Source organism: Bombus impatiens, unplaced genomic scaffold (assembly GCF_000188095.3).
Source record: "Bombus impatiens unplaced genomic scaffold, BIMP_2.2 scf_0217, whole genome shotgun sequence".
NCBI lineage: Eukaryota > Metazoa > Arthropoda > Insecta > Hymenoptera > Apidae > Bombus > Bombus impatiens.
Genome location: NT_176636.1, coordinates 602,679 through 615,643, shown reverse-complemented (window position 1 = coordinate 615,643; position 12,965 = coordinate 602,679). Strand labels below are relative to the sequence as shown.

At 37.1% G+C, this 12,965-nt stretch overlaps 1 protein-coding gene across 5 annotated transcripts in view; it reads right to left on the bottom strand.

Annotated features, from left to right (window-relative positions):
* Nucleotides 1-12,959, bottom strand: part of LOC100749046 (ras-specific guanine nucleotide-releasing factor 1) — a 49,623-nt gene extending 36,664 nt beyond the window's left edge. For all 5 annotated transcript variants that reach the window (XM_012383402.2, XM_012383403.2, XM_033319889.1 and 2 more), the window contains exons 1-4: nt 12,807-12,959; nt 9,317-9,544; nt 7,327-7,457; nt 6,545-6,661 (exon numbers count right to left, since the gene is read on the bottom strand). In XM_012383402.2, coding sequence (XP_012238825.1) covers nt 6,545-6,661; nt 7,327-7,457; nt 9,317-9,344 — 276 coding nt within the window. In that variant the 5' untranslated portion in view covers nt 9,345-9,544; nt 12,807-12,959. The remainder of the gene's footprint in view (nt 1-6,544; nt 6,662-7,326; nt 7,458-9,316; nt 9,545-12,806) is intronic.
* Between the last annotated feature and the right edge of the window lie 6 nt (nt 12,960-12,965).

The window sequence follows — 12,965 nt, the reverse complement described above, 5'->3', positions numbered from 1 at the left end:
TCTTTTTTCGCGTAGAATCACCCCCTTTCCGCTTGTACCATCAGTTACCAACCACCCTGTATAGTCGCCTTTATAGCGAGTAGTTAGTGACTATATTATACCGAGTACACTCGCCGCCAAAGGGATGTACATTAAAACTATAATACTTCGTTCATACAAAATATGTCTGTATCAAATATGTATGCACGATTATTTGATCTAGCTTTTGCCAGCTCAGCTTCTGAAACAAAAGCCTGCCAGTCTTACCGATGGATTCACGAGTAGACCATGAGACGAGAAACTCGTTATTCTCCTCCTTCCTCTCTCCTTTTCTCTCCATTACTTGCTTCTGAATATTAGATTCCTAGCGAATAATTAATAAACGAATGAAATAGATGCAGATACCAAGACGCTGTCGTTGTTATTAAAAATATTTAAAGTTCCACGGTTAAATCAAACACTGACGATTGAAAGGTATTTTTCCAACACGATTCGATTATTGCTCGATTATTCACCTGAAATCTTCGTAAAAATTAAAATACGTAAAAATACATATTTATAAAACAAATAAAAGTACCCAGAACCTGCGATCTCTCGTAAAAACGAACGCCGGATATCTCCTGTTCTTACAGCATAGGAAGTTACTAAACTTATTGTCATAAAATGAGGAACGAAAGTATCGTTACAAAATACATAGTACATTTTTCAAAATGTCTACAAAGAGAATATTGGTTAATTTTTGTTATTGGTACCTGTTCCATAGTGCCTCATAAATTCCACGTATCGAGGTCATCAGCTTGGTTGATCGAGTTATCTGCCGATATTTACAGCGTCGTCCTCGATAAATACAGCATCGCGAAAGAAAATCCATCCGCGTCTACCGATGTTTTACACACCTTTTTCCACTGCTTTCCGACTATCGACTATTATCAACAACGAAGTTGATACAATATTTATGAAATTTTCATTTATCGTATCAACGAATAATAATGCTATTTATCAGCCACGTAAAATTAATTCCATCGCTATCGATTCAAATATGCTCGCGTATACTTATTCATGAACCAGTTGTAAAAGTGATTTTTACCGATGTTACTGCAAAAAACACCGATGAATATTAAATTTCATTTAACATTTTAGCGCATCCAAACGCACAGCTGCGCATCAGGCGTAACTTGATTTCCATCAGATCGAACGAGAATAAAAACAAGCTCATAATTCTCTGGTATAATATTCGTGCGTCGAAAGGACTGCCGACGTTAACGAAGTATAATAGAAGACAAGTTTTAGATCCGATGTACAAGACGGAGAGTAAATCGCTGATAGGACTTGTACAGCAGCGCGAAACAAAGAAGGCCATCCACTGCCAAAGCAGCTATATTTTTGTTTCGCAATTTTTTCACAAACCTTTTCCTCGGGTTTTGTGGGTCTTGCAGCAGCTGCTTTCGAGCAGACGTTTAATTAATTTGCGCTCCAAGGATAAATACAGAGTGGAGATGCGGACAACTGTATTTTGCAGCGTCACGTAGAGACGGAATTAAACGTATAGTAAACAGCATCGGAATCCGAATACAATGCAGTTATTAAAAGAGATATTAGACGGATCGTATAGAGAGTAGGTCAGCTGATATTATATCAATCGATTATTGCCATTCTGTTACTCTCGTTTCTCTACTTTAATCTTGAAGCCAGCAACTTCTGAACGCCATTGTAACCGAGGTTCGCAATTCGAAAATTTGATAGGTTGTCTCGATAGGAGGTCGTATTAACTACCGATAGAATCTAAACTCGTTAACAAAGTTGTTATAAACTCTGTATAAACACTCGGACAAATAACGAGCTCATTTACGAACGGAATTTACGCAAAACTATGTATATATGGTAATAGGCTACATAATCGCTGAATTCAAAACAATGGAGGTTCCACGTACAATTTTCGTTGGTATTTGCTGCTATTAAAACTGCTATTAATATATAATAAAGATGTATCGATGAAAAGTATGAAACCCTGTTCTGCGAAGAACAAAGATTCCAGTGTTTAAACTATAAATCGTCAGATCTCGCGATTCGAAGGAAACGCGTGATATCCATTCCGATTCCATCGCAAACGTTACAGCCAGGATAGAAAGATGAAGACGAAACCGAGAGAGTAGTTTCAATCACCTTTCGAGACTAAGTAAAACGGAGACAATGCTAGCCGTGAGACAATGGTACGCTAAAACGGGACGAGCACTTCGACGTAAGAACGACGATGTTCGCCGTAGTCATTGTTTCGTGTACGCTCGTCACGTCAAGGCTAACGGCTGCAATTGATTTCTCAGTGGAGGATGCGAGGATCCTCCGTTTGAAAGGAACCTCTCAAAGCTCGTCGTGCAAACGGAATTTGCGCACACCAACGCTAAACTAAGTGGTAATTCCAGTTCGATCAAAGAGCTTCGAAGAGATTTATGGAAATAAAACGATCTATTAAATAGATGCTGCTTATGGTTGGACAAAGACCGTTGCCGTATCTTCTTTCTGAATTATTTCTCTTTTTTCTCACACACACACACACCACGAGCACGTACACCTACATTTTTGAAATTTTCACATTTCTACATGTCGAAGCAAAAGTCATTGCCTGGTACTTTGCTCGACAATCGCAAAATAATTTACCAATTTCCACTGTTACTCTGCGTCTGTTCGTTCGTCGTATTTCATTTCATGAATTTTACAACCTTCGTCATCTCCTTTTATTCCATGACACCGCGTTAATGTTCGTTACGATTCTCGTATCCCATCCCAATATTTTACATCCTCAATTTACATCGGTTTCTCCTGCTATTAATTATCGTTAAAATATATCCCGTTAGCCATTAGTTGAGTGACGTTTATTTCCTTTATCGTAGGTACATATAACGGCTCTCTACTTTTATATAAAATTGTTGCCAAGTCGACGTTAATTTCTTCGTGTCAGACGTTAAAAATTGATCATTTGTTTTATTCGCAAATACGTGTTCACTTTGCAGTTTAAAATGCAGATGAGTTGATCGATGCTTGGAATGGAACTTGTTTGTTCAAAGTTGTTCAATTTGTTTATTAATCAAACGAAGTGCAACTTGTTTGCCATAGCTTCTCCACTGATATGAAATACATGGATCGATAGATCGGCGAAAGTTTTTAGCTTAGATCATCTAACAACGGCGATATTTCATAAGAATTAGCTTTAAAATATTCTCTACAAAAAAAAAAATTACTACAAGAGACTTTGCCTCTGTGCAACACACGACGACTACAACAACCAAAAAAGGACTACTAAATAGCGTTAAAAATCCAATGTCAATTCGAAGCAGTTCGCGGAATCAAACTCTGAAACCTTAAAACGTTTCAAACTTTGTTCGGAATAGAATTTCGTCAGAAATTGAATCTGTGTTTTCAATTATCGCCCAGCAGTAGTACCCTTCAAACTTTTTCCACCTCGAAACGGACTTGTTTGAGGTGAGAGATTAATTTACACTTCGATCTCTAGTGGTTGAAGGCAACGATCATGGTATATGCATACATATGTATGTACATTGTATATCGAGGCAAGTTATTCCCTTAATATTTTATTCTTTGAAAAGGGAGTTTTCTTTCAGAGTTGCGTCAAGAAGCAACGAGAAGTCCCGTCCCTGTTGTGATTATCATCACAGATGCATTGAAGTTAAATTACTATTGGACTCGAAGAACGCTGTTCCAGGAATTCGATAGCTCAGTCATGAGAATGGTTAACAGTCAAACAGGTGTTGCGTTACAGTTAGGGAAGGAACCGTTTGTTCGCCGACTCAAACTCGGAGATAGGTTGATTATTTGAGCAAGTTAAGCGACATTTGTCGTGACGATAAAAGATCGTAAATATGTCGACTGTTTCGTTTCGCTTTCTGCATGGCGGTACGACTTTTTCCCAAATATTCTACTCACGTACAGTTGTCGTAGAGCGAATGACATCAAACAAATATAATTCAAGCACAGTTGCTTAATTAATTAATTCTCATAAAGTATCGTTAGATTTTCGTTCTTACGACGATCTCGCGATAAAGTAATTGATACGACGAGTGGTCGATTTAATAAAGAACAGTTATTATATAGCAGTCTGGTTATTTAGCTGGTAAATTTTACACGAAATATCGCCAATTATAATTAAATTGTATCATGTCAGTAGCTGTAAAAATATAGGATATGAACTTTAAACCGTACGATATGCAAATAGGTACGTGCACACGAAACGGTATAAAAAGTGTAACAACGGTATGATGATAAGCGTCGCGAGAGATTCGCTAAGTTCGTAATCGTTCTTTGAAGATGAAAATATTGTACAACGCATGTCGAAAAAGGAAAATAAAAAAAGGATTGACCTGGTGAGGTCGAGCGACCTTTGAATAAATCGATAGATCGGCTTACGCATTAATACGTCATGTGCAATTAGTTTACAATCATAAGCGCGTAGCCAGAGAGTGCTTTATCCGGTATAAATGAAAATAAATATGTAACTTTGACGGTAACAAGCTTTTTTCGTACTGTTTACTCTTTCGTATCGTCCTTGATAAATATGGGAACATAAACGCGAATAATCAAAGAATTATTTTATAACGAGAGAATTATTTAATAACGAAGAAATTATTTAATAATGAAAGAATTATCGAATAAACGTCCCTATTGTAATACCGTGAACTAGCTGCCTTATAAATTATTAACACACTTTAAAGACGAAGATTGCGTTTTAATAATCGGCAACAACTTGTTCAAGATTAATCGAGTCTTTGCAAAATTTATTACGTTCCTCGAACAGAGACAATGCTTTCCAACTTTCTGTCAACAATGACCTCTCGTTTATTTCTTACGATGGCACGAGAGAAGAAACAGTCGTTACATTGTTCTATACTACCCAACGAAATCGCATTCGAAATTCCAATGTTGTCCCGAACAAATACAATGGACAGAAGAAACGCAGTATGCAAAACAGTCACGTAAAACGAACCGTATCAATCAGTTTCCAACATACTCTGCAGCGACTCTCCCTTTTTCGTAAATCGCAACCTAACTTTCAAATAACAAGGTACTGTAAAACAACCGTCGGAAAGTACTTTCACGATGGTGGTACCGTGACAAAGGGAGATCTGCCAAACAAAATATTCATGGTTGCTCGTACTCCCTACCTGATATTCTCACCGATTCATTCTCACGATTCATTCTCACAGAAATACACATATACATTTTATCGTATTTAATTTATGCATTACACGTATATTTATGTAAAGATAAAAGATATCGTGCAACGTTTTCGCAAATTCCATCGCGATATGTGATTAATCTTTAAACAAATTCAACCATAAAACGGCATTTTCATCGATAACGTCGGGGAATAGCGTAAAAGCAGAGTATCATTCTGGTACACGATGCTTAATGGCAAACGTTCGTTTCTATAGAAATATATTTATTTTATATCGTTACGATGAATTTTCGTAATTTCTTTTAAACGCCTATCCCAAAATTATCAGACAGTATAATTAACGAATATCCTACATTATCAGAGATATGTCATCAGATATCAGGTTATCGAGAACACGGCTCTTTATCTCAGTGACTGCTATAGATCGCGCTATGTACGCTACTTATTCACGTCTGGCCATTGTTCGACTTGTCGTTGCATCCAGACACCGATTCCACGATCCTAGCTGTCTATAAATTCTCTCTTTTCTAAATACCAATGTTATCGTTCTCGCGATTATTTTATCATCGTTGGGCAATTATTCGACGAGTCTAGAGGAGTGCCGTTTAAAGCAACCGATCACGTAAAACGAGTTAAATCGTACATCGGAAGTTATACGCGTAATTTTGATACGCTAAAGCCCGCGTAAATTGTACAACGACGCATCGTCTCTGCTCAATCGACTCTACGCGAATGCACAAGTCGACAAGTGAGGTCGTGTTAATGCGATGACAAAGGGCCGCGAACCCGAATCTCGCGCACCAGGGTTTGCGTCCACGAGTTTTTCTAAAAGCGTACTCCACTTACACGTGGCTCGTTTTGCACGATACTTGACCCCAATTCCGTGCGTGCACGCGAAATGCATGGGTTTAAGCTTCAAGCATAATGACAGCCGGTCTCGATAATCTTCAAAGGAACAGCGAAATTATCTGTACTTTGAGGAAAAGGACAAGCGGAATTAGCTACGTGTACCTAGGCGCACAGTTTCTCGCTACGATAGTTGGGCGTCGATCCGAGACTATATCGTTACGGCTCTGCCTATCATGTCAGTTTAAAAACGAGGGAAAATTTTACGTAGTATATTACGAATATGAGATTTTTATGAGAAACGCGAGACGAGGAGAAAATGAAATAAAAACGATACGCGTTGCTAAAATGTTCGAAAGACTCTTCTACATATTTGCTCGTGCAGAACCGAGATTAATTACCCAGCGCGTTGTAAATCATTGTTCGAAGAAAATGTGGAGAGGTAGGTTCGCACTGCGAATAATACGTGTGTAACTGAGCCACGTAGACAGAACTAACACTGTACAGGTACTAAAAGCGGTATACACTTACCTGTTTATCTGGCTCTTTGCCTTTGGCGGTGATGAGGCGATCGCAGTAGCAACCCTCCAACAAAACAACACCGCTGGGTCTCGAACAGCTTTCATTTTCATAGTAGAACAGCAAATTCTGTAACATATATAGCCATCGTCATACGTCTAGAACGAAATATAACGACATTAAATTTAAAAGCAAACTTTCGACTATTTCTCGAAGCGAGGGGAAAAGAGCTCGCCTGATGACGTGAAAATTTCATTTGCATGTTACGCGCAACAGTTTCTACAGGGTAAATGTAAAAGTACTTATACGATAACACGAGTTGAAGCTTCGAAAAACTATGTTTGTTGTTACATTTTAACGAAGCGGAATATACGACCACGGAAAAGAATGAAAAAAAAAAAAAAAAAAGGAAAAGATAGGAAACATTGGTGGAACTGCATTTAAACGAAAAATTTTGTTTTTACGAAATTTGTAACTGTATTTACCTAAAAGCGATGCTACGTAAAAGGAAAATTAATATATGTATTAATTATATACAAGAAAAGCAGTTTCAAGTAGCGACGAGTAAAATTTCTCGGCCAGGCAGATTTTCCTAATTAGTTTCGGATACGCTGGTATAGCTACTTATCACGTTAAATCACCAGTTATCGTGGAAAACTGTAACGTTACATGCACGCGCATACAACTTCCACGCGAACAGTTTCTTCGATTCGTTCAAAGTACCAGATTTTCCCCCTTAAATACGAAGTTTCGACAGGATGATCAACACGAAAATCGACGTATGTATCACTCACCTGATATAAAACGAACCATCGTAATTGCCACTTGGCCGAGTCGGCGGTTCGTTTGTGCAAATATCCAGTGAACGAGTGATCGTAATGAGCTTTTTCCGAGAGCATGATGAGCTGCGAGTCGTTCACCCTCACTGAAACATACAACGAATATCAGACGTGAAATGGTAGGAATTGTAGCCGAATCCATAATTTAGCCGTTCGAACGTAACGTTTCCAGTTGCGTTATACGCGTTCTGATGCTGCCTACTTATCGTGTCATTTTTCTTCTCTGATGAATTTATTCGCCACGTTACCGGTCGACTTAACGAGACAGTTTACTCGGAAAAAACGTTTCGTCCTCGTCGATCTTCTCTGCCACCAACTTTTTGCATTTTACGATCAAACTTGTTGTAATTTTAAACTTTTCATCGCGTTTTTGCAAGAAGATACGTGGAAAATTACACGATTATTAGAAAATTCAAAACGACCAGTCGTTAATTCTTGTACGTTCTTTTAAATAATGCATCCGTTGCGCGTATTCTAGCGTAAATAATGCTTCCGCGAGGAAGTTCGACGTCACTAATTTCCTGTAAAAACAGATGCAAATGGCTGCGTAGAATTTATACGATATAGCGACTAGAAGTTGGTAATATGAATGTGAATAGCGTTATTCGATAACACAAATGTTCGTATGGGTTAAATTGGCATAGAGTTTGAAATAGGTCTATCACTCATGCGCGTAATCTGAATATTCTTGCATTGAATTAACACGCGGCATACGAACTTGTGACACGTTTTCACGCACTAACGTTCCTACATCCGCGGTAGTAACACTATATTATGCTTTGAAGAAATCAGGATTCTTGGTAAAATATTCTAGAAACAATTTTTTTCGTCTATAGAAGCATCGAAAGAAAAGATTTGAAGTTTGAAATTTGGAATTTGCAGCCGAGACGAAATTAGACGATTGCCTAATGTTTCCTAGTATCCTAAATCAAATATCTCTGTTGAAACAAGCTTTACAAACGTAGAACCAATCAACGACAAAAGATCTCACGGCGATCCCTTCTGGCCGATCTTTCGGCGAGCAATCCATCGTAAAGTTAAGGATATTCCAAGACGCGTGTTTTGCACGTTCTCGATCCACTCAAATCTGAAAAACACCGAGATTTGTTGCAGCACAACTTCAACTTAAACTTAATTACGATACAAGCGAAGGAAAAGTTTTCTCGTGTATGGAAGCGAGTCGACAGACAGATGTGATTTTTACAGAAGTCATCCATCATGGCAAGTTACTTTTGGTAGACCTGCAAGTCTCTTTGTTCGTGTATTTCTTCGTTCGACGAGAAGTTATTTTCGCTTCTCTGGGAATTGCTTTATTTAAATCGACGAATGATATTTTACCGAATCGATTACGAAACATGTGAGAATTATTTTCTAACGCGTCTTCGCCCTTTACGTGAAAAATTGCTAAGTATTCGTTAACCAAAGGCCGTGGAAACGTGAAACAGGAGTTACCCTTTGAAATTGAAAAAGTAGAAAACTGACGAAAATAAAGGGACTTGATCGTATTTCTTTTTGTAATCCGATGTACGTAAAATAGTATTTTTGACGAATTTGTAAAATTTCCAGGCAACAGGAAACGAAAACGTTTGACCGAATCGTCACATACATGTTTTTTCTTTTTTTTTTTTTGTATGAAAGTGTAACGAATTATTTTTTAGTAAACAAGAGCCACGAAACTATGGACTTTTTGCGCCAATTTTTGTTTCCGAAAAGCTGATTTCGAATATCTGTCAAACGAATCGCGCGTGGTCTATATTAAATATTCAATCGAAACAAATTTTTCAGTTTAATATTCGTGTTTTATCAGACTGCTATATTTTCGCGGTGCACGTTTGATAAAAGGGTTCCGGTCGAGTTGCAACGAATGTTTTTCAAAGACATATCGACCGACGCATAAATTGAGTCGAGAATGTTGAAAATAGCAATGGCTTCGCTCGCAACTTACCAGTTCTTTGCATCTTTGGGCTGAGCATGATCACAGGTCGTTGGCGAAGCTTCTTTTCGACGATCCACGCGATAAATATTGATTGTCCAGAATACCTTGTATAGGGTGCGATGACGTAGAAAATAGCACCGTGCTGTCGTGATGTTGCGCACGGACGTTTATCGTGGTATAAGTATCTTAGGAACTCCAATTTCTTGAGCCTCTTCAACAACGCGTCCCACCACGGTTCTAAACGAGGCAAGTAGGAGAAAAGAAACTGTTCAACTTCTTGAATTATCAGAAACTTACGTACACTTTATAATAACTTGTTCTACTCCTTTTTGAATATCATGTATACGTATAAAATGGTCCGATAAGTAAAATATATTACAATCGTGTTTTAAAGGAAGTTTCAAAATGAAAGTAATAATAGAACAGGCCATGAATTTTATAACGAGTATGGTAATGCGTCTCCTTAACAGCTTTTTCTTTCTTACTTTTCTTTCAAACAAATTGAACTAGCAATCGATGTATTTATCAGTTTCAAAATAACGCGAAGAGCAGCTTCGTTCTAAATAAATACGTCATCTTCTAATTAATGTATCGAGCAATATATCATAACAGGATTAATCATTATACCGTGTTGTCAAACAAAGAAGAAAAGTATACGACTATCGCATAAATTGTACGCCTAATAATCGAAAATTGTATATAATTGTAAAGATAATTTGTAAAATCTTATTTGTCCTATACCAAACTGTGACGTTACCGTGACAACATTCGATATTTGTTTTAACGCTTTTATCTCCAACGCGTTTCGTACGTTCTATTTCTCTACAGTTCTATCTTCCATTACTTTTTCTCTATGTTCGAGCTTGTGAAACAAAATATGCGAATAATAGCATTCATATGCTTTCTAAGACAGATTCCGCACGGGAGACGGTATTTTGATAACAGTAACTTTATATCCATCGATATCATTGTTTTTCTAGGTCTGTGATACGCGTACGAACGTAACGATAGAAACCACGAAAAAATGAAAAATCGCATAAAATTCGAGGCCGTGTATAGACAGTATGAGGCAGATCCGCGATTAATTGTACATAGCTTTTCAAGAATATCTAAGGTTGGTTCTGCAAGTACGTACATACAGTTGGGCAAATGGACGTCGCATAAGTACTCTTAGTCGAAACTTTCTTTGAAGTTACAGCAACTTACTTTAGTTTATTTATAGCTGAATTCGTAATTTCGTTCGCAATTTAAGATACAAGAAATTTATGCGTAAGGCTGAATCTTTCGAAACGTGAAATACTGCAGTGTAACGTAACAAAATAATTACGCGTTCTAAAGATAAATCTAAAAATTATAGCAAAGAAATATAGGTGCTACTTGAGTAGCCTCAAAGTTGTTTACTCTTCTATTTCTTACGTGTGAAAAGTATAAAAAGACACGCGACATGATTGCTCATAGCTTAACATAATGTGTACTTTCTAATGTAGTGTAACACGTTTCATAAACATTGCTTAATAGATTCAAACGTTATGTAAAGTACATGTAAATGCAATTTTCTTTAATACGTCAATTACTTCATATCGTATATTTATATTGAAATATTATCAGCGGAATAATATTTCTTTATATATTTGTCATTAACGGCAAGTAATTACAATATAAACAAATATACGTATACTTGTGCGTAATTAAATATTTACAATTAATTAAACCTTTATTTTAATAAACTGGATTTAGTATTATTGTGCATACACGGCAGGATTTCCCATTATTCGTCGTATAACAACATCATATAACAATATTACAAATGATACATTTAAATCATTATATTTTATTTTGTAGATTAAGCTTATATTTATTATTGACGATATTGTTGCGTAATATTTCTTCTATAATTCAAAAAGAACTTCTATAATTCAATTTTGGCCGAATTTTGTATTCTTTCCGGCTTCCATTTCCTCTTATTAGCATAATAAATATATTTAGTTTTATTCGATCAAGTAACACTCAGACATGACACAATGTCCAGAAAAATTTTTTTTCGAAAGAGAATATTAGTGGCGTTAGATAAAAATTCGACAGTTTATTAGCGTTTAATCGTTTAAATTAATTATATCGTGGCAGTATCTGTTAGACTTTCGATTAAAAACGCAGTCGCCTCTATAGTGAGATACCTAAATAATTAAAACAGAGGAATGTTTATTTTAAAACTCTCATCTGCTGTTTTCCGGAACCAACTAAAAATTCCAGATTGCTCGTCGTCGTCGTTTAACGCTATTCGATGTGGGAAACGAATGAAACGTCGCTACCACGTATCGGATTAACGGTTTTTTATTTATCGAAATATTCATTTATTTGTCAGAAAATCCACACGCTCGCATCCTGTGATTCATGGAATTTCATTACACGCGCATCATTATCTTTTGCTGTCGACACGCGGTCCAGAGTTTTACGTTCCGTTTCACAAACGAGATTTGCTACAGGCCGGATATTACACTATCGTTCGCTACGTCCATATGTATTTACATATCTACATACGTGTATATACATACATATATGCCTGTTGCTTGGAAACAGTATTTTAAACTTTCGTTATCCTGTGATTTGTATCATTCGCAATCAAAAATTTCCATTCGAATCTCTGCACGACTAAATTTTTGTCCGACGATTGTAACTTTATAATTTGACGAAACCAAGTGTAAAATCGAGATATGTATCCGTGTTCCTCCATATGTGTCAGTATAAATAAAATATGGAAGTTTGGCCAAGATAACATCTCTTCGTATGAATAGAAAAAGTAACTGGATAGATTCAAATTTTGCATGAAATTTTACGTAATATTTCTCAAAACTTATTATTTCAACTTTTATCTAACTCCACATTTTGCGATGTAGCAAATCAACGTTGCTAACTGACCGTGGATTAAATCATGTTCGTCTCCCGCATTAAAATCTACACGATCATTTACAAAGAAAAAAAAAATCCACCGAGACATAAATCGTTAGACTAAAAACGTAGTCGTTATACGTGACTATTGGTATCTGTAACTCGTGAAGTACGTGCATATACGCTTCGCGAATGCATAAGATCAAACACGTTCCAACTCGAATAGATAACGTTTATGGAACACCGAAGTGTAATGGAACATCCTGCGACATACCGACAGCCCTATCAAAGGATACAGCTTTCTTTTCGGTATACTATTCATTGGGAATAACCATGCGGCAGCATCCATTCGACGACGCGACACCGTAATACAACCGCATCAAACGAAAGAGGCGCTCGCTGCGGCAAACGATGCTTCAGCGGATTAATCGCGCGCAATTCGCACCGTTCGAACCGCATTGTACGTTCCAAACGAATCAATGGCCAAAAAAAAAAAAAAATCATAAATCAAGAATAAAACGAGAAGAAGAAATTGAAGAAAGGAGAGAAAGAGAAGAAGAAACGAAGGAAGAGGGAAGTATAGTATAGCGAAGCGATTTTGGTGACACAGTACCTGTTACTTCTTCCCCCGATATATCTATCCTCTCCAGTTCTCGACTGATGTTGCACCACCTGTTCGTGCTCCAGATTCACAGTCCCCCCTCCACAGTAGTCTGCCTCTCTAAATATATATGTATTCCCTCGGCCACGGATGTCCGAGGATGCGGCGGCA